The following is a 26,330-nucleotide window of genomic DNA, read 5'->3' on the forward strand; positions in this document are numbered from 1 at the left end:
GCTGCACTTCACCATTTCCAAAAGGCACAAAAGAGTACAGAGAAAGTCCAGGCTTTTTTTTCCCAGTAATGTCCTATGGATGTCACATTGCAAAACATCAAATGGCCTAGTGATTATAAAATCATTCTGGGACAGGAGCATCTAACTAGGGCAGTCAGAAATAGCCAGCTCCAGACAGCTTGGTTTGGCTGTGTCCCGAGGCCTCGTGTGTTCCGACTCATCGAGTCCACTTTGTCACGTGGACAGATCTGCTTGTTACTGCAGGCTAGATGTCTTAAAAGGAAGGACTGGCTGGAGATCACACTTTGGACTTGACTCTACATTCCTTGTGCCAACTCCTTCCAGGTCCCACATGCACAAGGGAATAGAATCTGACCTACCTCACAGGGCTGTTGTGTATGCTTGGGAGGTGAGTCTGAAAAGGGTTCTTTGAAATGCCATAGGGGCCATATCCCCGAGATGTTTGATGAATGTGAATCTGTTTTTGTTTATTTTTGATACGACTTTTCTAATATGCAATAAGGGGGCTATTTCTCATCAATATCAGCTTCTTTCTTGGGATGTTTGCTCAAGATGCAGGAAAGCCATGCCCCTGGCTTCCCTGGAGGAGATGGGGATGGAAGACAGCAGATGAGGAGATGCTGGGTCTGGATAGTAAGTAGGTGGAGGAAGGAGGGCAGATGAGGCAATGAAACCTCTCCGCAGCATGGTGACTGGGATAAAGCAAGAGACAGGAGAGAAAAAGCAAAGCCTGATTTTCACGTAGGGAGGAAAAGGGATCACTTTATAAATCATCCTGGTAACCAATCCTAAAAAAACAAACATAAAGACTGTAAATCTTTACAGAAGCACGCTGCCACACCTTTCTCCTGCAGAGCATCTGGTGGATTTGAACTGCTGAACTTTGGTTAGCATCCCAGCATTAATTCACTGTACCACCAGGGTTCCTTAATCCATGACTGTTGAAGGAAATTTAGAAAATGCACAGAAACACAATGAAATCTCTCTTTCATTTTTATTAATGTTAACCTTTTCAAAAGATGCTACTGAGGAACTTTGTTTGCTAATGTGAAGTCAAAACATAAACCTATTTGCTCTTGGTGCGTCTTAAGTTCAAGAAATTCTGAGGCTTCCCTGGAAGTGATGTGATCTGTGGATCTGGAATGTCAGTAGCAATCAAGTCAAGATGCCCTGGAGAACCAAGGCCAGTGAGGGGGGGATGATCACCAGGGGATGACCCTGAGGCCAGGCACCCAAAGCAAGACAGAACCAGAGGGGTGGGCATGCCCCACCCTAGTTGTGGCCACTGCATGAAGGTTCCTGGGATTCCTGAGTGCCACAGCTGGGTGCTTTCTTCCTCATTCAGGGACTGCTCTTCTACTGTTTTATTTTAGAGAGATGGACTTACTATCCCATAGATTCAATAAATCTGCAAACACATCCCTGTGTAGCACACCTTCTTACAGGTTTATACCTGTATCAGATGTCTTGGATAAATGTCTATTGAATAGGTGGGTTGTGCAAAAACCATGTGGAGCCCATGTGTGATTTCCTCTGGTTTCACAAAGGGGAAAGAGAGAATCAAACTCAAAATCAGCCCAAGGCAGATTTCTATGAAGCAGAGATCAGACATGACTCTACCCTACAACGTTCTTTACCCTATTCTGACACCAATCATCTCTCCCCCTCCTTACCCCCCAGCACGCTGTTCACATCTGGGTTTGATAATCTATTGCAATGACCACACAGAACTTATAACAATACTCACGATTATGGAAATTTATTAGGGACGTCAACAGGTACAATTCAGGATCAAAACTAACTCAGAACACATCAGTTCTCCAGTCAGAAACACCTCGTCTCCCACGCCTCACTCTTGTCTTCGGTTTATCAGCCATGTGGTCCCTTGGCCTCTGCCCTGCTCTGGCAAGGGTTACAAAGCACTTTTAGCCAGTATGTGAATGCCCACAGAGCACTTCTGCAAGCCAGTCTCCTGCCCGTTAGGCCCATGGGCTTTGTTCAGTCCATATACCTAGAACCCTCAGCTGCTCTGTCTCCATGCCACGGCCTCCGCTGTCACTGCTGTTCTAGTAAGCGATCTCACGCTCCACCCATGCCTTTCCTTCTTGATGGCCCTGGGGCCGTCTGTGCCTATTTCTGAGACAGCTCTTTTTAAACCTAGCAAAAATTAACCAATCCCAGCCTTAGAGTCCTAGATACCTTATTTGTATGGTTCTACTCAATCACTTGGTGAGAATAAAGACACTGTAAATTCAAGGTACCACAAAGGGGATGGATGGATGAACAATGAATGAATGAGTGAAGGGAGGATGGAAGCTTCACTTGGGTGATGAGTGTTAACAGTGCATGGTGAATTCACAGAATAAGGGACATTTCCCCCTCTCCTCCTGTTTCCTCAGTAACTGTCTAGAAACAGCAGTGTGACTTTTTAGAGTTTTTTTTTTTTTTTTTTTGTCTCTGTATTTTGATGAGCCTAACAACCAGTTCTTTGTCCTCTTCCTCATGTTTTGAGTCCTGATGTGGCGTTGTGGGATACAGCACTGGACCACGAAATTGTTTGAACCACAAAGTCAGTGGTTCAAGCTCCTTGGAAACCCTCTACAGGGTTACTGTGAGTTGGAACCGACTCATCGGCCCTTCACAACAACAGCAGTCACTTCTTTGTCCTATGCCTCATGTTTGGTGAACAGGAGGTTGCAACAATATGACAATGCCAGGAATAGCATTTCTCTCAGTTTATAAACTGCTTGGGCCAGTGGGTCTCTTTTCTTCTTCTTAGTGTCTTTTAGCATAGTACCAGAATCCCTGGTACTAGCTTAAAGCTTGGTGGTTTGAATATAGCCAGAGATGCCTTGGAAAAAGGCCTGGTTATCTGTTTCCAAAAGGTCCCAGCCTTGAGAACCCTTTGGAGCAGTTCTACCCTGCTGTGACTCAACCGATTTGATGGCAACTAACAACAGCACAGTACCTGGCTCACTGTGGGCCTTGAATCAATGCCTATGTGATAGGTGGATGGATGGATGAATAAATGAATGAAGGAGTGAAAGAAGGAAGGAAGGAATTAGTGCACGGGCGGTAATTGTGGTTGTATGCTATTGAGTCCCATAGTTGACCCTGCATAGGGTTTCCAAAGCTGTAAAGCTTTACAGGTATAGAAAGCCTCATCTTTCTCCCATGGAGGAACTGGGAGATTCGAACTACTAACTTTGTTGTTAGTAGCCCAGCTCGTAATCCACTATGCTACCAATGAACTATGCTTAGATCACTGGAGTAGAAGTGAATTTCAACGTAGTTCCTGTAACAGTGATGAGAAGAAATGAAGGCAGTTACAGATGTGTCCGTTCTCAAATTCTTTTCCCTAAGGTCCTGGAGCTTTTGACTCTGTGTTTTGTTGTCTTTGCCTCTCCTCCCTCTCTTCCAAGAATCCAAGATGTAATTAAATTATAATCTTCTCTCTCCCCACCCCCCCATTTGACTGTTATCTCCTGCTGATCCTTTGTTGAATTTTAGTTCAATTGTCACTTCTTCAGGGAAGCCTTCTTGGATGTCATTTCTCCCCATAGCACATTACGTTTCCTTCCTGTTGTTGAGTGCCGTCGAGTTGATTCCGACCCATAGCGACCCTGTGTAGGGTTTCCAAGCAGCAGCTGGTGAGTTTGAACTGCCAACCTTGCAGTTCAAATGGCTTTGCAGTCTGATTCATTAACCCATAGCACCATGATTTGACATTTATTTCTATGGTTATCTGATTAATCTGTCTTCTCAGATTAATGGCAATTCTGTGTGCAGTGCCTATGTGCCTAGTCTGGTGCCTGGCATAGTCTTGGCATATAGTCTGTACCCAGGAAATCTTTATTCAAGGTGTACTCCATTACCCTCTGAGCTCTGTGGAAGCATGTTCAGTTGTGAGGAAAGACCCCACTCCCAAGCCCAGTTACAGCCCATTTCCACAAGGTCACCTCCCCTTCTCTCGTATGCCTATGGACTTCTCCCCGAGACATGTTTGTTTCTGTTGTCACTATTATTTCTGGTGTCCAAGGATCCCAGGGAAAAGTAGAGGTTGACTCCTTTTTTCACTCTTTACTGTGTCTTCCAACACCATTCCTTAGGAAATCTATCTGTCCTGAAGAAAAGGAGATTTTGCCTTCCTAGGCACTGTGGGCTACTGCGTCACACTGCAAAATCATGTGAACCGCAAGGTTGGCGATTCAAGCTCACCAGCCGCTCCTTGGAAACCCTATACAGGGTCATTATGGGTCAGAATCGACTCAACGACACTTAACAACAACACGCATTTTAGTGGAGTTCTGGTGTGGCATGGTGGGTTAATGCGCCAGACTGCAAAGCTGTTTGAACTCAAGGCCAGTTCAAGCTTATCAGCTGCTCCTCAGAAACCCTATACAGGGTCGCTATGGGTCGGAACTGACTCGACAGCACTTAACAACACCCATTTTAGAAACACCCTGCCACATTACTGGACACCTCCAAGTCACAGTTCAAAGTCTTCCCTTGCCTGCTTTTCCCCAACTCCCTCCCACCACTCCCTTTGCTGCTGACTTTGTCCCTGCCTCATTGGAGCTTTTATTATGCTGTATTGCAATAGATCTGTTTAGTGTCTATAACCTCTCCAAGGAGTCCTGGTATGGCACTGTGGGTTAATGCACTGATCTGAGTCAGTATGAACAGAAAGGTCTGCAGTTCAAACTTACCAGCCACTCCTCAGAAGCCCTATACAGGGTCACTATGGGTCGGAACTGACTCAATGGCACTTGACAACAACAACAACCTCTCCAAGACTGAGCTTCACAAGAACAGGTGCTGTTGACTTCTCTTTGCCTTCCTAGCACCTAGTACAATGCCAGGCACAAAATAATTGCTTAATAAGTATCTGAAACAGATTGGAATGAACTCATTCTTGGGGACTTGAGGGATTTATCTTTATTTTGATTTAGACATCAACAGTCTTAACTGTTATTTCCAAAATTTACCTGTAGGCGTATGTGTGGGTTTTATTCCCAGACCTGACATTACTGGCACCTTATATATTCTGACAGGTGTTTCCTGACTAGGTCAAGAGGCGCTTTGAGTTCTATGAAGGGAACTCATTTTCTCAGATGTCCAAAACTGCCATACTTTGGAATCCTCCTTGTCCTTCCCTCTATTTAATTGTTCACATGTCCTAACCACTCACTCCTCCCAACCTGTTAATCTCCCTCTCTTCCTGGCCAGGTCAGCCTGATCCACAACATGTGTTCCAGTTGTCTGTCAGCCAACATCCTAAAATGGAACTGAATCCCTCTTCTGATTAAAGACCTTTATTGACACCCACCATTTACAACATTAAAAACTCTTAACTCCTGAGACTTTCTTTCAGTATGTTCCAGCTTGTCCCCAACTTTCCACTCATTTCTCACGCACCTTGGACTTCACTGAAATTGGACCAGGGTTTGGGATTTGGGATCAAGTTCTCCCTCCTTTGGTTGCTTATGAAGATCTCCCTTTATAGATCCACACAGCAGGTAAGGGTCTCTGATTTGGGACCCCGGTTGACTCCTATTCTAATCTTGGCTCTCCTTTGGGCAATAGCACTTAATCTCTGAGGCACAGATTTTTCATCTGTTAAAGACAAAAACACCTAACTTGCAAGACTGCAAAGGTTCAAGATACCTGTCATGTAGCGGACATTCAATGAACTTATTATTTCTGTTGTCATTGCTACCAAGCCGGCCTTTGGAACTCTGGTTCAATATGGGCTGCATTTGCTTTGTATTACAGCTAGTTTTGGACAGGGATAGCTCAACAATGAGACTGCATACCTGCTGTGGACAGGGTTCATGGTTCACTCCTGGAGCACCTAAAGCCTGGCACAAAACCTGATCTTATGGGCAATCAGGACCCCTCGTGTAACGCTGTAGGAAGAACTATAAGTTCGGTGGTTCAGACTCACCAGCTAATCCTTGGAAATCCTACACAGGGTCGCTATGAGTCGGAACCGACTTGATGGCACGTAATAACAACAAATGGGCAATCAATCCTTGGTGAATAGATGAAGAAAGAGGCAGAAAGAAACGTTAAAAAGACACAGGCAGAAAATGGCAGAAAGATGCTGGGAAGCAGAATCTTTCCTTCAGTACCCACCTTGGAAACCCTATACAGGGTAGCGATGGGTCGGAACCGAGTCGACGACACCTAACGAACACCAACAACAGACAGACATGGAGTCCGGCACACAAGGGGCGGGGCCTGAGCCAGGGGCGGAGCTTGACATGGGCCCCTCCCCGGTCCGTCTGCGATCGCGCTCCGCTGGTTCAGTCCGCCGCAGCAGGGTCCGGGCGCTGACCCAAGGCGATCTGTCGCACGGGGTCGGGGTGCGGCATCGACATGCGCCCCTTGCTCAGCCTCCTCCTGATCTTCTCCGGCTGCACCTTCGCCCTGTATTTGCTGTCGACGCGACTGCCTCGTGGGCCAAAACTGTACTCCGCCGAGGAGACTGGCGGCAGGTTCGTTGCGGGGCGGCGAGAATTGGGATTTGAGTCAGAAAGAGTGAGTCAGGTCCGAGGTGGGTTCTGGGGACCGTATATTCGGATTCCGGTTGGGATGTGGAGCTCGCTGCCGGGACTGAGATAACGGCTCTGGCGTACCGGCTGAGTCTTCGCGGTCTCGGGTTGGATGAGTGGATGGGAACCCTGGCGGGACCTGTTGGGTGATTGCTGCCAGCAAAGTGAATAGGACGCGCGGGTACCTCCGCGGCGCAGCCGGCCCGCGCTCCGAGGCTCCGGTCTGGACCAGCCTCGGTCCCGCCACTTCGCCCTAATCCACGTCGGCCATCTCTCTACCCTTGTGACTTTAAGTCATTCAGTCTTAATGAAAAATGTTGCTTGGGCGACGTCAGAATCACGAATTAATTATGGGATCGTCCCCTCTTCCTATCTTATCCTTTCCCTTTACGAAGAACAACTATTAGAGGCAGGAGGCAGAACACCTACGAGTCAGGTTTGTTGCAGATATAAAGGGCCTGGAAATGAGCCTGGCACCTAACATTGTGCTGCCAGCAGATGTTACTGACATTTGAATTTTAGGACACTGTTTTCATTATTATGCTCAGCTACTGATGTCAGACATATTAAGAGAGGCATTTTAATAAGAAGTGGGGATGTTTGCTCAAATTAATCAGATTACAGAGGCAAGGTAGACTTTACACTGTCACCCTTGAACAGGATTCAGAGTGCGCTGAAGGCCAGAGTAAAAGCAGGATGAAACAGCAGGCTCTTTGAAAGGGTTGATTTAAGCCTTGGCCTACCATCAAGAAAGTTAGGTTTATAGTGTGGGACAGAGCTGCTTTCCCGGAGACTCTCTAATTGGCAGTCACTTTGTGACGAATATAGCAGTTGTTTTTCCTAGTAACTCAAGGAAATCTGAATTGCAATTAATCTCAAGCCTGGGGGAAGGTACCCTAAGAGAGGAAAGTAGGACCTTTAGTACTTACTGGACATGAATCCATTTGCTTCTTCAGGATAGATCCTAGCATCTGAAAGCTAAAAGGGAACTTATTGTTGTTAAGTGCTGTCGAGTCGGTTCCGATTCATAGCGATCTTATATAGGGTTTCCAAGAACTGGCTGGTGAGTTTGAACTGACTCCTCATTTTTGAGATAATGAAACTGAGTCTCTCAGGTCACCAACAAATGACACAAACCACATGCTTTGCTACTGCATGGATAAACCCTTTACTCACAAGATACAGCGTAAGATCAACTTCAGTTGTGCCCACTAGTCTCCCATGGCCAGCAAGGCTCCCCTTACTTTGTGACTAGTGCAGGAAAAGTGTTCCACACATATCCCTCTTGTACTCTAGTTGAAGGAGACCCTATTTCTTCCCGGCCAGGACAAATACAAACATAGGTAGACCAGGTACCATATGGTTCCTGTACATGTGCAAGAGACAGAAAAACTATTGTGTGTCTAGAACAGGGAGGAAGGTTTTCTGATAAGGAGAAGGGACCGGAAGAAACAAAGAGACCAATTCCCAGCCTCCTTATCAGAGAATGTTCTAGGCTCAGAGCTTCTGTTTAGGCAGCTCAGATAGGAAATGTAGAAGCAACTATCCTCTCAACACAGAGACTAGTCCAAGGTCACACAACTGGGTAGTAGGAGCATTGGGATGCTCACCCAGGTCTCTTGCTTCCAAACCAGGGCCCTTCTGTCTCCATTTTCTGTTACCCATCATCTTGGGCTTATGTATGCGTTCCTCATAGACCAGGAGATGATAGGTTGTTGTTAAGTACTGTGGAGTCGGTTCCGACTCACAGTGACCCCGCACAGGGTTTCTGAGGCTGTAAATCTTTATGGGAGCAGAAAGCCTCATCTTTCTCCCGCATAACAGCTAGTTGTTTTGAACTGCTGACCTTGAGGTTAGCAGTCTTATTTGTAACCACTACACTACCAGAGCTCCTTAGATGATGGGTAGGTTGCTAAATTTACTTTGGAAAAAAGACAACAGCGAACACTAGGCTAATATGAACTCATATTCCCATCTGCTTCTCCAATCCCCAGATCGCTGTGGTTTCCCTCAGACCTGGCAGAGCTGCGGGAGCTCTCTGAGATTCTTCGAGAGTACCGGAAGGAACACCAGACCTACGTGTTCCTGCTCTTCTGCAGTGCCTACCTCTACAAACAGGGCTTTGCCATCCCTGGCTCCAGCTTCCTGGTCAGTGCCCAGAGCTCCCTCTATGCTTGCCAGGAACTACATTCTCTCTGTAGAGAGGCCTATTGCTACAGATCCTACAGAGTTGAGGACAGACGACTAGAGTTCCCATTTGTTGACAGCTTCCCATGTGTCAGACACTCTCCTTGTCCTAGTTGCTCTGCATGTATGGCATTACACCTGCTTCTCCTTGATCAACTCTCTCATTAGCCAACTTCACATTTATAACTACTCACCCCCCAGTGCTCCCAAAGATAGAGGCATTTTGGGATTGTGGAGGGGATGAGTTGGGGCCATCCATTCTGAAATATGGTGAGTACCCTGGGAATAGGGAGGAGACAGCACTTGGTCTATCCAGGCTCCGGAACCTGGGTAGCCTGCCCCTGTGGGCAGCAGTGAGGGCCCCAACTCTACCAAGGCAGTGTGAGGGCTGGAGAGTTGGCAGTGGCCAGTGACCTCACAGGGCCCAGTGGAACATTCACTGATGCGGTCATCCTCCATCTTCACATGATGCCAGTTTTCACATAACAACCTTGTCTTTGGAACCCAGTCATGTCGATGAGTGAGGAGCGGCTGTATTTAGTCCTCACAACAGCCTTACCAGAAGTTAAGTGACCATCTTAAGGTGACGTGGTGAATAGGGGACATGGCTGGGCTCTGCCTCTACTGTATTGTTGTTATTAAGTGCCATCAAGTCAGTTTTGACCCATAGTGACCCTGCCCAGGGTTTCCGAGGCTGTAAATCTTTACGGGAGCAGAAAGCCTTATTTTTCTCCCGCGGAGCAGCTGGTAGTTTCGAACTGTTAACCTTGCGGCTCACAGCCCGATTTGTAACCATTCCGCTATCAGAGGGCTGCTTTTATTTGTAAGACATCGATGACTTTGGAAAGCTGTGTTTGGCACACACACACACACCTCTGCCTATAATATAGAATATTATGATAATGTCTTAGAGTTGTCATAATAGTCTATATTTTGGCACTAATTTTTTTTTAATTGTGGTACAAATTTATATAACAAAGATATGCCAGTTCAACAATTTTTACATGTATAATTCAGTGACGTTAGTTCCATTAATTATGTGTGCAACTATTACCACTGCCATTTTCCAAATTAACCTGTTAATATTAAGAAAAATTCAGTGCCCCTAGGCAATGTTTGCCCCCGTTTTCCCCTCCCTCTTGCTTTTGATCACCACTAATAAAATAATAAAATATATTTCCCTATTTCATCTAAGTGGGATCATATATGTTGTTAAGTACCATGGAGTCAGTTCCGACCCATAGTGACCCTGCACAGGGTTTCTGAGGCTGCAGATCTTTACGGGCGGGAGCAGAAAGCCTCATCTTCTGCGGAATAGCTGGTAGTTTTGAACTGCCGACCTTAGCTTAGCAGCTTGATTCATAACCACTACGTTACCAGAGCTCCTTGGGATCATATATAGTATTTGTCATATTCACTCACCATAGTGTTTTCAAGGTTCATCCATGGTGTAATGTTGCAAAAACCAAGTGGAGGCTGTGTCTGATTTTCTCTGTTTCACAAGGGAGAAAGAGAATCAAACTCTTGTGAAACCAGAGGAAGTCAGACATGTAAGATCAGACATGCTTCTGCCTTACAACCTTCTTTACCTTACTCTGACATCAGCCCCCCTTAATAAGTAGCCCCCAGCACTCTGCTTCACATCTGGGTGTGATAATCCATTGCAATGGCCACACATGACTATGAGGCCAGAGTGAAGCGTGCCTGCAGTACAGCAGAGAAGATCCATTCCTGACTGGAGAACTGCTGTATCCTGAGTTGGTTTTGTTCGGTCCTTGGGCAGAGAAGTTCTGTCTTTCCATACCACCCACCTCTGCTTTCACCACTTTTCTAGGTAGGGATCTAACACTCCACTCATGGGCTTCTTTCTTGATGGTCCTGGCATTGTCTGTTCTTGCTTTTGAGATGGCTCCTTTTAGAGCTGGCAGAATGACAAAACTAACCAAGCCCAACCCGAGAGTCTTGTATACCTTATTTGCATGGTCCCACCCAAAATTATGTTAGCTAGAAAAGCCAATCAAATAAATTCAGGGTACCACAAGTTGTAGCTAGACTTCATTTCTCTTTATGGCTGAGTAATAGTTTGGAGTCCTGGTGTGGTGCTACAGGATAATGTACTGGACCCTAAGGTCAGTGTGCATAGCCAGGTCAGTGGTTCAAACTTACTAGTCGCTCCTTGGAACAGACTCGACGTCACTTAACAACAACAGCAATGATATTCCATTGATTCGATATATTGCATTTTATTTAGTTATCTGTTGATGGATTTAGGTTGTTTTTGGCACTTTTAAAAAAAAAATTGTTTTTCCTTTTTAAAAATCTGTTTTCTTTACTAGTCTGTGAGGTCCTAGGCTCAACTTTGTATTCCTTTCCCTAGTCCAAGGAAGTGCATTAATAAATGTCTGCAGAGGGAATGAAAGTGGTTTGTGATGGTGTTGGGCTGAAGAGGCTTGGAAGCTTCCCAGGTTCGGAGAAGGTGATTGTGATTTCCCAGGCGGCCCTCGCTGGCTCTCAGGAGCTGTTGTATATTTCTCATCAGTTGTCATTTCAGGTTCTCTGGAAGAATGTGTGCTCTCTTCCCAGCAGCGTTTTAAGCTGGTTCATATACATGGATATGTAGATTAGGACTTAAAGTGGGTTTCAATACCATAGATTTAAAGAGCTTTTGAGCATTCACAACAATCCAGTGTTTTATAGATGCTGAAACTCAGAAATTAGGTTTCTTGCCCAGTCACTAGTTAGTTAATGACAGAACCAGGGCTAGAACCCACATCTCCTAATTTCCACTCTTGTACCATTTTCTTTAAGGTAGCCTTGCTTCTTCTCATCCGTCTCTGCATTGCTACTCTGTCCTTCACTTTCAGATCAATCGGTGTTACTGCTTGGCAAATATTATCTTGGTTGGAAAAAGAGCAGAACAGAGTCCTTCTGCTTGTTCCTTGTCACTTAATTTTCTGAGACAACCCAATTCATTCCGTTTAGAGATAACAAGGTCACTAATGCTGTTCTCAGCCTCTGCTCTGTCAGAAATGAAGGAAACTACACTGGAATGTTAAAATGGAGTTCTTTCAATATGAATTTTGACTGCAGGTTCAAAAGAATGAAACAGTAGATGCCTAACTACTTATGCAAAAGGAATAGTTAAAAAATGTATATATATATATATACATACATATATATGTCGGTTAGTTGGTTATGTGCTATGGAGTCGGTTCCGATCCATAGTGACCCTGAACAGGGTTTCCGAGGCTGTAAATCTTTATGGGAGCAGAAAGCCTCATCTTTCTCCCACGGAACAGCTGGTAGTTTCGAACGGCTGACCTTGCGGTTTGCAGCCCAATTTGTAACCACTATGCTACCAGAGTTCCTTATACACACACACACACACACACACACACACAAAATATATATAGATATATAGATATATACAGATCAGCCTCAAACTCATCCTTCTGTCCTCCTCTCTCCCCTGCCCCAGCATCTTGTCTCTACTCTGGAATCAGGTTGGACTCACTAATGCAAGTTCTTTGTTGGTAACTGGAAGAAAAATCTAATTGTCTATACTAATAGAAACAGGGTAGATAGGTAGGCCTAGAGGCTGAGGACTAACTGCTTGGGGTTACCCGTGCACCCTGTCTTCCCTTTTGAGATGATTTTGCATCAGGGCAAAAAGCCACTGCTACTCTTGATGACCTCACACCCACATCTGTGGGTGAATCCCAGCCTCTACCTAGTGTTATGTTGGGCAAGATCCTTAAATTTTTGACCTGCAAAGTGGGGCCATCATAGTAGCCATGCCACAGGGTTGTGTTGTTGTTAGGTGCTGTCAGGTCAGTTCTGACTCATAGTGACCCTATGCACAATAGACTGAGCCACTGCCTGGGTCTTGTGCCAGCCTCACAATTGTTACTCTTCAGCCCATTGCTGCTGCTATTGTGTCAGTCCATCTCGCTGGGGGTCTTCCGCTTTTGGGGTGACCTTCCACTTAATTAAGCATGATGTCTATCTCCAGGGACAAAGTCTCGCCATCCTCACTTCTAAGAAACTTTCTATCTGTACTTCTTCCAAGACCAGGTTGGTTTGTTCTTCTGGCAGTCCAGGGTACTTTCAGTATTCTTCGCCAACACCATTATTCAACTGCATCAATTCTTCTGTGGTCTTCCTTGTTCATTGTCCCAACTTTCACATGCATATGAAGCTACTGAAAATACCATGGCTTGGGTCAGGTGCACTTTAGTCCTCACACTGACATCTTTGCTCTTGAACACTTTGAAGAGGTCTTGTGCACCAGATTTGCCTAATGCAATACATTGTTTGATTTCCCACAAGCTGCTTCCATGAGCGTAGATTGTAGATCCAAACAAATCAAAGTCTTTTAACAACTTCAATCTTTTCTCCACTTACCACTATGTTAATTGTTAGTCCATTTGTGAGATGTTTGTTTTCTTTACGTTGAGGTACAACCCATACTGAAGACTGTGGTTTTTAATCTTCATCAGTATTTTAAGTCTTCTTCGCTTTCAGCAAGCAAGGTTGTATCATCTGCATATTGCAGGTTGTTAATAAGCTTTCCTTTAATCCTGATGTCACATTTTTCATATAATCCAGCTTCTCAGATTATTTGCTCAGCATAGAGGTTGAATAATGCAATGAAAGGAAGAACAGGGTTGTGGTGAGGATAAAATGAGACACAGCCAAGCACTTAACACATAGTAGACGGTGTGCCAGTTGAAACCCATCTTTTTAAGTGTCAGCTAGAGCTCTGGTCAACATGAAACATACCACATATATGTAATTCCAGCAAAAATAAAGAAACAGGACATTTTCTATGACTTGTATTACTTTACTGAAAGAACATTTACGGATTGTCCTCATCACTGGAAATAGAAAATTAACTTGAGTTTTGTTTCAACCTCCTTGGAGCCCCAATGATTGTGCAGTGGTCTGGGTGCTGTTACCCATTACCTAATTCAACTCCTGCCTTCTGAGGTTTCAATCTGTAGCCCTACTTTAAAGGTGAAGAGTCTGAGACTTTTCATGACCTTTTATTCACCGCTTTACCCGACTCGAATGCACTTAACAACAACAACAATTAAATGGGAGCTGGGCTTTGACTGGGCAGACAGCTCACCGGCTTCAGATGCTCTTCTGGCTGACTGCTTGTTCTCTTCACAGAACGTTTTAGCCGGAGCCTTGTTTGGACCATGGCTGGGGCTTCTCTTGTGCTGTGTGCTGACCTCAGTGGGCGCCACATGCTGCTACCTGCTTTCCAGTATTTTTGGCAAACAGTTGGTGGTGTCCTACTTTCCTGATAAAGTGGCCCTCCTACAGAGGAAGGTAAGGTGGGGAGGGGGAGCACATGACATAATGGACCCCCAGATGCCCCTTGTGACCCTGAGATGAGTAAGGAGCCGGATTTCCGGCCGTTCTCCTCTATCCTTGTGGTCCAAGAATCTGGGGCTTACGGGTTGTTTTGATCCCTGTAGGAGACACATTTGGGATCAAATCCCAGCTTCACCATTACAGCTCTGTGATTCTGAGCAGGTTCCTGAGTCCTCTGACCAGGGTTTCCTATTTTTTTTTAAATGGGGTAATGATCTCTGCTCTGGAGGGTTGGTGGGAGAGCTGGGAGCAGAGATGTACAGAGTCTCGAGCAGTCGCTGCCTCTCCCAGGTTTAATACCTAGGCACTCTTCCTGTGTCTTAATGGCCTTGCCCTCTTTTGCTACAGGTGGAGGAGAACAGAAACAGCTTGTTTTTCTTCTTACTGTTTTTGAGACTTTTCCCCATGACGCCAAACTGGTTCTTGAACCTCTCGGCCCCGATTCTGAACATTCCCATCATGCAGTTCTTCCTGTCCGTTCTTATTGGTAAGCTTCTGGGTCTGTTTGAGTCCTCAGAGTCGTCTGTCATGTGTGTGAGCTGCCCCAGGTCACCAGCCACGTGGGTGTGTGCCCAGCTCTGAGAGCACAGTCTCACGAGGAACATCTTAAGGCTGTAGGATCAAGAGTAACTAGGCCTGGCGTCACATTTGCTCAGGCTTCACCATGAGAACCTCTGAAAATGCTTTTAGAAGAAATAAACTTCCTTCATCCTGCAGATGAGGCCTGTTGTGGGCCTGCTCTGTGCTAGGCGCTGGGATTAGGAGCACATGACTTGGGAAAGAGTAAGTGCTCAGTCAGTACTGGCAGGACAAGCAGGGTTGGATGGAGGCTGTGTGGACAGGGGTTTGGGGTGGAGGGCAGAAGAAATGAGCAGAGTCAGGTGACTTCCTGTTTGGTTCTGATCCCTGTTAACAGTTAAGATCTGTGTTAGGAAGAGCTGGAACCTATGAAGGTCCCTCTTGCCTTTTGACAATTAAATGGCCTTCAGCAAGGTACTTACCATCTGTGGGCTACTCAGCCAGATGAGGGGCTAGGACTATGGCAGCGTTTCCCAAAGTGTGGCCCGTAGTCCATTTTTATCAGAATGATTAGATCAGGGGGTTTGTTAAGAATGTAGCCCTTAAGGCCCTCTCGATTCAACGAATCAAAATGTTGGGAGTGGGACCTGGAAATAAACTTTTTAATCCAATCCTTAGTCAGCACACAATAATTAAATTATAATTTCTGGAAGTGTATACTGGAATCAGTATTTTTTAAAGTTTTCCAGAACATTCCAGTGTCCAGGAGTAGCAGGTCTTCAGCAGGGATTCTGCTGTATCCTGAGATTTGCAAGCTGCTGGGCTAATAATGGTTTCTAGTCTCTCTCAGTGCTGATATTGTATGACGTCCTGAGCATTACTTTCTCCCTGTTAGAGCCAAAGTTAAGATTGCCTTCTCTTCTCACTTCCTTAGATCATGGAGTGAAAGACACTGCACGGTGTCTAGGTCAAGCATAACAAGTCCATAGTTGGGCAGCTGCTTTTAATGGAGATTTCCTGAGAGATACTGAGGTCTTGAAGAGATCCATCACACATAATTCTGGTCATACTTGATTTCCAACAGTGCATCAGCCCCTCAGTTAATGGGGGTTGTCAGCTGGTGACTGACATAGATAACACTAGGTTTGGAACGTCTGAAGACTGACATAGATAACACTAGGTTTGGAACGTCTCTGAAGACTGACATAGATAACACTAGGTTTGGAACGTCTCTGGAGACGTGGTCTGGCCCAGCCCCCCATATCACAGGCTGTGTGACCTTGGATGGTTTGTGACCTTGGGGCTTCATGTACTAAAGAAATGGAATGGATTATCAGGAAGTTCCAAAGCAATCGGAATCTCTAGGGTGGGAGACTTTTAAAGTGCAGGTTCCTGACCCACTTAAGCAGAATCTTTGGAGTGGAGTCCGAGAATGTTTCCAGTAATGGAATTGTGATGCAGCCAGCGTGTCCAGCCACAGTTAGACTTCTGGGCTGTAGCTAGAAAGTCTCGTAGAGAAGGGAGGGGGTTGGTGAAGACCATGAAGAGTAGCACTTCTCAAAAAGTTGAAGTTGAAGAAAATTAAAACAAGTCTAAGGGATCAAACGCATGATCTTGAGTGTTGGTGTTGTTGTTAAGTGCTGTCAAATTGGCTCTGTCTCATAGCAACCCTGTATAGGGCTTCCAAGGAGCAGCTGGTGAGCATGAACTACCGACCTTGTGGTTCAAGCCGACCTTGCGATCCAGTGCTAATCCTGCAACATCTGAATGTAGAGACCATCGCAAGAACAGATTTTACACATTGAACACTAATGACCACAGACCAGATGACTTGTGGGCATCAGAGACAGTCATTAAAAGATAGAAAAGAAAGACCAAAATGGATGTCAGAAGCACCTCTGAAACTTTTAATTTTTTTTTTATGAAAATTAATCGAGATATTTAATAGACAGTGCAAACCATAATTTCATCTGAATATAAATGTATGTACATGTTTCCAATGAATTATCTATCAGTTATCACAAACAGCAACAAGGACCTTAGAGCTAAGTTAGAAAAATGTATCGCTAGAATTTAATTCTAACAATCTCATTTGCTCTCAAGAGAATACCATCCATTTCCAATCAGTGTTACAAACTCCAAGAGAAAGGGGAGGGTGTGGGAACGAGGAGTAGGCCAGAGTGGTAAACACAAGAGGCAGCACACAGGTGGTAGACAGAAATACAGCTCTCCAGGAAATCAAAATCAGATGCATTATTACAGCTAAGGACAAGGAAAAGCCTATGGCTTCTAAAAACAACGTGAAACTTATTTTTGAATGTTGTTGTTAAGTACCGTCAAGTCAGTTCCTACCCATAGCGACCCTGAACAGGGTTTACGAGGCTGCAGATCTTTACAGGAGCAGAAAGCCTCATCTTTCTCCCGCAGAGCAGCTGGTAGTTTCAATCTGCTGAACTTGCGGTTCACAGCCTGATTCGTAACCACTACGGTAGAGGAGTAAAATGAATGAAAGAACCAATGACGTAAAAGAGCTGAACAGAAGAGTTCAAAAGGCAATTTTAAAAGATAAATTATTATAACGCAATGTGCAAAAACTTGGAGTTAGAAAACCGAAAGGAAAGAGCATGCTCAGCATTTCTCATGTTAGAAGAATTGGAGAAAAAAATTCAACCTCGGATTGCAATATTGAAGGATTCTATGGACAAAATATTGAATGATGCAGGACACCGAAAGTAGGTGGGAAGAACACATAGAGTCACTGTACCAAAAGCACTGGTCCACGTTCAGCCATTCAGGAGGTAGCATATGATCAAGAACTGATGGTACTGAAGACCGAAGTCCAAGCTGTACTGCAGGCACTGGGGGAAAACAGGGCTTCAGGAGTTGATGGACTACAAATTGAGATGTTTCAACAATTGATAGAATCACTCACTCATCTATGCCAAGAAATTTGGAAGAAATCCATATATGTGTGCTCTTTCCAAAGAAAGGTGATCAAATGATGTGGAAATTATCCAATAATATCATTAATATCACATGCAAGTAGTATTTACTACAGATAAAACAATTATAGCAGTACATCAATAAAAAACTGTCAGAAATTCTAACTGGATTCAGAACAGGGTGTGGAATGAGGAGTATCATTTTTTATATCAGATGAATCTTGTCTGAAAACACAGACTGCCAGGAAGATGTTTATCTGTGTTTTATTGACTAAGCAAATGCTTTTGACTATGTAGATCATAACAAACTATGGAGAACATTGGGAAGAATGGGTATTCCAAAACAGCTAATTGTGCTCATGAAGAACTGTACGTAGACTAAGAGGCAGTCTTTGAAACAGAACAAGGGAATAGTGCCTGGTTCAAAATCAGGAAAGGTGGGTGTCAGGGTTGTATCCGTTCACTTTACTGGTTTAATCTGTATTCTGAGTAAATAATCTGAGATGCTGGATTCCATGGAGAAGAATGGTACATCACGATTGGAGGGCAGATGATACCAACCTACTTACTGAAAGTGAAGAGGACTTGAAGGATCTACTGATAAAGATCAAAGATTAGAGCCTTAAGTATGGAGTATACCTCAACATAAAATAAAAATCACAGTTGGACTAATAAACAGCATGGTGATAAATGGAGAAAATATTGAAGCTGTCAATGATTCATTTTATTTGGATCCATAATTAATGTCCATGGAAGGAGCAGTCAAGAAATCCAACAATAATAGACTGCGTTGGATAAAAATGCTGTATAAGACCCCTTTAAAGTGTTAATAAGCAAAGATGTCACTTTGAGGACTAAGATGTGTCTGCCCAGGGAATAAACAGTGTGTTCAGTTGCTTCATATATATACATGCAAAAGATGGACAAAAAGTAAAGAAGAATTCAAAGCTGCCTTTGAATGAATGGTTTTGACAAGGGGTGTTGAATGTATTATAGACTGCCAGATGAATGAACCAATGTGTGCTGGAAGAAGTAGAACCAGAATGTTCTTAGAAATGAGGGTGATGAGACTTTGTCTCTTGTACTTTGGATATATTATCAGGAGGGTCCAGTTCGTGGAGAAGGACATTGAGCTTGGTAGAGTCAGTGAAAAAGAGGAAGGCCCTCAGTGACATGGACGGACACAGTGGCTGCACCACAGCCGTGATTTTCAGATGGGGCAGGGACAGGTAGTCTTGTGCAGGCAGTCACTCTCAGTTGGACACCACCACCAACTCTTAAAAACGAGTTCATTTTTATTTTATGCACACTGTAAATGATGGTATGTCCTTCTTTACTTTGGCTGCTGGGTCTCAGAGCCAAATTTGGGCCCACCTCTTGCAAATGAGATTTACATATTCTTGTATTCAATTTACTCCATGATTTACTGTATTCATCTACACTACATTTTGCTTTTTTTTTTATCTTACTGAAAAAGTATATATGTTTTTGTAAATCACCGCAAGTCCTTTTTTTTTTGAACAAGGCGGGTTATATAGGAAGCGAGGGAAAGAAGGAAGGAGGGAAGAGGTGGGGAAGAAGGAAGGAGTCAGAAAACCTGCAGTCCTGCTGTGTGTTCCTGGTGACTGTTGTGGAAGGCGGTTTTTCTTTATTTTCCTGCTCCCAGTAACAATTCTCCTTTTCTCCTGCCAGGGCTGATACCATACAATTTCATCTGCGTGCAGACAGGCTCCATCCTGTCGACTCTTACCTCTCTGGATTCTCTGTTCTCCTGGGAAACTGTCCTTAAGCTGTTGGCCATTGCCCTGGTGGCCTTAGTTCCTGGGACCCTCATTAAGAAATTTAGCCAGAAACACCTGCATTTGAATGAAACAAGCACCACTTATAGTCTAAATAGTAAGAAAGGCACGTGATTTGGACTGTCAGGCCATGTTTATTTATGGAATGGGTTTGGTCCTCTAAAGCCCCTATTGATGTTTCATTATTACCCTAAACCTACCAGTCGCTCCTCAAGACTAACTTGATGGCACTTAGGGACAGCCCTAAACCAATGACTTGGATTCTGTTCATCTGTGGGCAATGCCTTGTTATGAAAGACATTCTGTGTTCTAGAAGGTGAATTACGTCAGGTGTGTTCTCAAACTAGCCCTGGTTTGGCAGGGCATTCTGAGAAATGAATGGCCTCCTAGAAAACCCCGTCTGTGTTTCATGGACCAACAAGGGGACTCAGGATATGTTGTATTTGCCTCTTGTCATGCCCTGAGCTGTCCTTCTCCAGGGTGCCTCTGCCCCTCTTGTGACAGGGGGCTCCTGTTGAGTCCCTTGCTAATGTTATTAGGGTCAATGGCGACATTTCTTATGTTAGTCTATTGAATGTTTCTTCTGTCATTTTGTGTTGATCTACCTCTTCGATAAACCAAGAGAAACAAGTTGACGAACTGCATGAGACTTCACAGACAGCTCAGAGGCATGACTTCTGTGATGCTGTTTGTCTTCAGCCACACTGACGTTACCATATGTCGCAAACCTCCTCATGGTTGCATATCCTAACAATTAAGCTGATGGCAAACTGACTATTAAATGTGAATGGAACAAACTAGGTTATAGAGAAATTCTTGCCCATCTGGTTAGGGCAGGCCCTTGGCTTAGCTGAGTCAAATGACCATCACTACATGTTCTAGTCTTTCATTTCTGTTTCCTTTGAGCATTCTGCTGCTAGGATGGAAACAGCACATTAGGGTACCAGCCACAGTACTCGGAATGGGTTTCATTTTGTCATTTGCCAAATGAATTGAGGAATAATTTTACCTCAATTCTAAAAAAAATTTGGTTTCGTATTTATGTATTGTCTTTGTAGCCTTGTTGCTTCCACAGCTGTAGTTCTGAGTTGGCATAGATCTGGGTTAATGGAGCCAAGGGCAGAAGAACCTCAGCACCTACGTTGCCTGGCTCTGTGATCCTATGGCCTACTTAGAATAACTCATCATTACCAGATTGTTGCCTGTGGGCATCCTCTGCTGGGTTTGTCACTTGGCTTGGCCAAGAATGTTGCCAAGAACTTTAATACAGGCCTCGTATTTCTTATTCTACATGAATTCTTGGGCATACTCGTGTAAGAAGAATGGATCCCCAAGTTGTATTTTATAGACATGGTATAATCCTTTCATACCAAAGAGTTCATTTAAAAATCTGTTTCTTTAAAAGAAATCTTGATAGCAAGAGTGGGGTAGGATAAGGGGGAGCTTGGAAGTTGTGGCACTGTTCTGGGGAGGGCAAGAGAAGGAGAAACATGAGTTTTGTGTATGCCCTTTGCCCTTTATCAGCTTCCTAAAATATTCTTCCTCCCCCAGTTTTGCAACAATGTGCCTTATTACTTGTGAGTTTACAGGATGTCAGTTTCCCAAATAAATGGATATAATTGTTCTGTGTGGTGCTTCTTTGTACATGTTACTAATTTTCACTTACCCTCACCAGTGGGAATTAGGATTGGTTGGAAAATCAAACAATCCAAAATGGGGTTTCATCAGGTCTGGAAGTGAACCCTCTCCCCCCGCCCCCCCAAGGCTCAGTTTCCAGCCAAACAATAGGTAACTCTCTAAATGGAACAATTAAATTATGTAGGTATTGCATTGTTGTTAAGTGCCCTTGAGTTGATTCCAAGTCATAGCATAGCAACCCTGTGTAATAGGGTTTCCAAGGAGCAGCTGGTGAGCTTGAACCACCGACTTTACAGTTCAAAGGGCTTCACAGTGTGATGCATTAGCCCACAGCACCACACCAGGACTCTGAGATCAGAAAGATAGCATTTACCTAAGGACATAGTTCAGAAGGGTTAGGAAAGGAGGAATGGAAACAGGAAACACAGGGAGGATGTGGGATAAGTGACGTTACATTGTGGGGATTGTAATCGGTGAGATGAAACAATATGTGTATGAATGATCCAATGAAAACTGATCTGTAAACTTTAACCCAATTCAAAATAAAAAGTTTTGTAGTTTTCAAAAAAAAGTATTTTAGTTTTCTACTGTCAGTAAGGCTCTTACCAACATTACTCATTGGAAACTAGGTTCTCATTTTTGTCTTTTTCCTCTCTACTCACTTTATAGTAGGATCACTATCAGGAATGAACAGCTATAAAACAGCCATAGGGAAGAATAGAAGGCCTTTGTAGACTTTGACAGAATAATCAAGAAGAGACTGTTACCAAAAGAGATCGGTGATCATCTCTCTTGTGATTAGATCTGAAACAAGAGTCACAGAAACCAACTTTCCTTAGTATATAGCTCCCTGCTTCAGGAAACGCTGTGAGCTAAAGCTTTCCCTAAGGTTCTGACAAATCCTGAGAGGCCACTTCTTGTTACGGCTGTTCCCAGGACACAAATGGTGCCATCAGAAAGAGAGAGGGCCAGAAATCAATGGAATGCACTTTTTGTTTAATTCCTACTGCTGTACATTTTGTTCAGTATAAAAAAGAAATTGGCTTCGAAAAACAACATGGAGCAGAATTAACAACAGGACCTCAGGAGATACAGACTGTGGAGTTCATGTTTAGACTAAACCAAGAAAAGGAAATGTATCTGCTCCAGATTGACAGGAACTCACGTTATCGCAGTAGTAAACAGTCAAAATGATTCTTCCTACTTGTGGAGTCTGGGAAGCAGTCACTCTAGAGGTGGAAAGCCACCCAGGCAATATGATCCATTGTTGTTTAGGTGCCATTGAGTTGGTACTGACTCATAGTGACCCTATGCACCACAGACATCTGATAGCTCGAACATCCAGCCTGAACCATTGGAGGACCCTGTCCACCTGGTCACCAGCCAGCAGGCAGTGGCCAGGAGCCAGCGTTCTCCTGAGTGTTGTGAAGTGGCTCTAGAGATTAGACTTGGCATTCTGCGGAAAGTCTCTACTGCCATCTGTTTAGGACTTAGCTCAAATGCCGTTAACCCCTGGGCATGGAACAATTAACCCTACTTTTACAGCAGTCATTTCAGAGCCTCCCTCTCCTGCCACATGCCCCTGAGAAGTGTTCCAGGGTCCTCTGTAAGCAGCCTTGCTCATTCCAGTTTGGATGAGCTTTTGTACTTTCAGTTGTCCACGTGCAAACTCACAGACTAATGTGATTCAGCTGTGGCAGACTAGGAGGTTGTTAACACTGGTGGGGTGGGTTAACTCGGGCATTTAGTCTATGAAATCAGCAAAGAAGAAGAGACACCGAATTCATAGTGACAGGACAAGTCGAAGTCTTGAAAAGGGTATCACATTGTTTCAGTACCTTAGTCTCAGAGTTTAAAGAAGAAGTAACGGCCTTAAAACGTGAACTTTCTGTGTATCAAAGGTGAGAAGGAACATGCTCATTCACCGTGATGAAGTAATCTGAATTCATTGTGTTGGAATGCAATCCATGAATGATTGGTGATTTACCAACTAGAATTGTAGTCCAAAAGGATAGTGGCTGTGGCAGAAGGTAAGTGGCCTTTTCCTTGCCAATGGTTCTGCACCTGCCAGTCATAGATAGGATCCTAAGAACTCGTCATCCCCATTCCCACCAACCACTGCCATGGAGTTGATTCTGACTCATAGCAACCCTCTGCAGGGTTTCCGAGACAAATATAGGAGCAGACAGTCTCATCTTTCTCCCGTGGAGTGGCTGGTGGGTTTGAACAGCTAAGCTTGTGGTTTGCAGTCCAGTGTTTAACCTGCTGCATCACTAGGGTTCCTTCTTACCCTTGTTTTTGTTCGTAAATGCTATTGAGTTGGTTCCGACTTGTAGTGACCCTGTATAGGGTTTCCAAGGCGCGGTTGGTGTGTTTGAACAGCCGACTGTGTGGTTCACAGTTCAGTGCTGATCCTACAGTGCCACACCAGGACTCCAGTTAGGTGTAGGAAATTAATTATGACTCAGAGCTGGGATGGCACACAGATTTCCCATTGCATACTAGTTCCAATCAAGTGGTAGTTCCCGGGATGGGTTGCATGGGGTCTGAGGCCGTACAGAACACAGTAATCAGTAAATAACATCAGATTTGGGTGGTTAGGGTGCAGGTAGTAGATGGCAGTATGTGGTAAGTGGGAAAAGCAAAACTATAGCACATCATACTGAAGAGCCAGCGAAGAATTCATGTCATATTCTGGAGAAATCCGTTCCAGAAAGTTCAAGTAAGAATGATTTCAGAAAAGGGAAGCGCACTGAGATGTCACTGCTACGAGTGTAACCGACTCCATGGCCCTTAACAACAACAAAGGACATGGAGGAGAAGGAGGGAGCAGCATTTAATCAATAAGGAGGCATCCCCACTGAAAGGAAGTCAGGGTTCCACGGTGGGGGTATGTGTGTGAAATAGTCTGGGGTGGCCCAGGGAAATCCCATATCACCCAATCTATTTAGGGTTGTTGCTGAGTGCAGTCAAGTTGGTTATGACTCAAAGGGTCTCCAAATCATGTTTCCAAGGCGCAGCTGGTGGGTTTGAGCTGCCACATGCAGTTCCAGTTGACCTAAATGCTTATCCTAGGGGATATTTAGTACAATGAGATACTAAAGTTAAATGTCTAGTGCTTACTTAAGTCCTACTAACTGCCCTCCATTCTAGAAGGAGGGACTTTCTACTGAAGTCTTTAAAAGATCTGACCTTTGAGTATTGTTAAGTGTCATCAAGTCGGTTCTGACTCATAATGACCCTGTGGTTACGAATTGGGCTGCGAACCTTAAGGTCAGCGGTTCGAAACTACCAGCTGCTCCGCGGGAGAAAGATGAGGCTTTCTACTCCCATAAAGATTTACACCCTCAGGAACCCTGTACCGGGATGCTATGGGTCGGAACCGACTCGACGGCACTTAACAACAACAACAACATAGGGTTTCCAAGGAGCGGCTGGTGAGTTTGAACTGCCAGTCTTGCAGTCTAGAAATTGCAGTCTTTAAAAGATCTGACCTCCAAGTGTTGTTGTTAAGTGCTGTGGAGTTGGTTCTGACTCATAGTGACCTTATTTGGGGTTTCTGAAGAGCAGCTGGTGAATCTGAGCCACTGATCCTGAAGTTTAAACCGACCTTGTGGTCCAGTGCATTATCCCAGTGCAAGTAGGCCACACAAAAGTGTCTTACAACAGAACTGGTATCTTCACCTTCCTGAGTAGGTCAGAGCTTGCGTGCCCCATGATTTTGGAACAGATGTAAAGGTTAGTGGTGGAGAGATTCATTATCATTTCAAAGTGGATGCAGGCTTCTCAACCTCTGTGCTCAGCAATTTTAAGAGGAAATGTTATTCAGAGGCTCTGAGCTAGAAATAGATGAAGATCAGAACTAAATGTTCTTCTGCCACACAAATTAAAAACTCATTATCTTGCAGTCAGCCAAAAATAGATGCTAAATGAACATGGACATTCATTCCAAAGGATCAAACTTTCAATCAATGAGAAAGCTTGAAATCACAGTTCTGCAAGTTTCCTTTAAGCACTGGTGTATAATTGTTGGAACTGAAGAATTAGTTACATTCCCTGAGTTCACAACAACAACAACAACATGCTCAAGGAGTCCTAGTTATCCTGGTGCTGCAGGATAATGTTGTATATGGCAGTTCAAACCCATCAGCCACTCCTCGGAAACTCTATGGAGGGTTGCTCTGAGTTGGAACTGACTTGACAGTACTTAACAACAACAACATACTCATAACAGTTCATCCAGGTAAGGCGTATGGTATTATCATGACAGACAGTCAAGATGGGCATTGAGAAATGTGATCAAAATTATGAGCTAGCTAGCTGGTGATAGGTGTAAAAAAATACCCTCATATTTCTGTCACCAATGAAAATGGGCAAGAAGAATCGAACAAACTGGTGTCAATGCTTTATGTTGGACAGAAAGAGGACCTGGGTGGTAGCATCTTCATCTCTAGGAGAGATTCACAGTACAATGTGGTCTGAAGACGGGACGAAAAGTAGGGTCTTCTAAGGTACTTTTCAGATCTCTGATCCTCCAGGGAACTGGGCATCGATCTAGAATTTCTCTGTTCTTGTTATGAGATGGCATTGCAGATAAGCATTTTGTGTTGCCCTCGATGTGTATATCTCTTAGTTTAGTCTCCTTTCTATGCCAAACAAGAAGAAAAAAAGCCAGTTGTGTGAGACCTGGCACAAAAGAGAGATTACAACCTACAATGTCAATTCTTGAAACGAACCCGTGAGCCTTATATAGAAATTCTTAAGTCTTTTGCTTTCAGGGCAGTAAATAACTCTCTTTGGGCTTCTAATGCAGTCTCATGATTTTATTTCTTAAGAAATTTGAGAAAGTGTACAGCTTTTGAGCTATTTGTCCATTGTCTCAGTCCCCTCCCACCCAGGCATTTTCATTGATCAAGTCACAGACAATGCACTGGGCCCCATGGCTGAGCACGCACCCTCAGATGATTGTGGCTGCGCACAAAAAAGCAGGGGATACAACAAAGATGAATACCAAGGGAGCTCCCCATGGCAGTTCCATTTCCATCCCTTCATGAAAGTCACATCCTTCATGGTTAGCAACAAACACAGTCATTGTGCTATATGGTAAACCGCACCTTCTGATCGACAGAAAATGAGAATGGTAATAATTATTATAAAATAACAACAATAATAATGCCATAACTTAAGATCTTTCATGTAGTCCAGCTACATAATTTATACAAAATGGAATAATTTAATGCAAACAATACTGCTTTCTGTATAAGTTAAACATTTTCCTTCATCCT

General features: G+C 44.1%; 1 protein-coding gene across 1 annotated transcript; it reads left to right on the plus strand.

Moving 5' to 3' along the window:
• Positions 1-6,331: 6,331 nt before the first annotated feature.
• Positions 6,332-19,591, plus strand: TMEM41A (transmembrane protein 41A). Its single transcript, XM_006869761.1, has 5 exons — positions 6,332-6,521; positions 8,573-8,726; positions 13,941-14,102; positions 14,496-14,634; positions 19,301-19,591. The coding sequence occupies exons 1-5, from the start codon at positions 6,403-6,405 to the stop codon at positions 19,519-19,521; spliced, it is 795 nt and encodes a 264-aa protein (XP_006869823.1). The 5' UTR covers positions 6,332-6,402; the 3' UTR covers positions 19,522-19,591.
• The last annotated feature ends 6,739 nt before the right edge of the window (positions 19,592-26,330 follow it).

Source organism: Chrysochloris asiatica, unplaced genomic scaffold (genome assembly GCF_000296735.1).
Source record: "Chrysochloris asiatica unplaced genomic scaffold, ChrAsi1.0 scaffold00135, whole genome shotgun sequence".
NCBI classification, from domain to species: domain Eukaryota; kingdom Metazoa; phylum Chordata; class Mammalia; order Afrosoricida; family Chrysochloridae; genus Chrysochloris; species Chrysochloris asiatica.

Excerpts from the sequence above, each read along its gene's own strand:
- TMEM41A (XM_006869761.1), top strand. The coding sequence starts at position 6,403 with ATGCGCCCCTTGCTCAGCCTCCTCCTGATCTTCTCCGGCTGCACCTTC. Across the intron at positions 14,103-14,495 it reads TGGCCCTCCTACAGAGGAAG|GTGGAGGAGAACAGAAACAG; the intron begins GTAAGGTGGGGA and ends CTTTTGCTACAG. Across the intron at positions 14,635-19,300 it reads CTTCCTGTCCGTTCTTATTG|GGCTGATACCATACAATTTC; the intron begins GTAAGCTTCTGG and ends TTCTCCTGCCAG.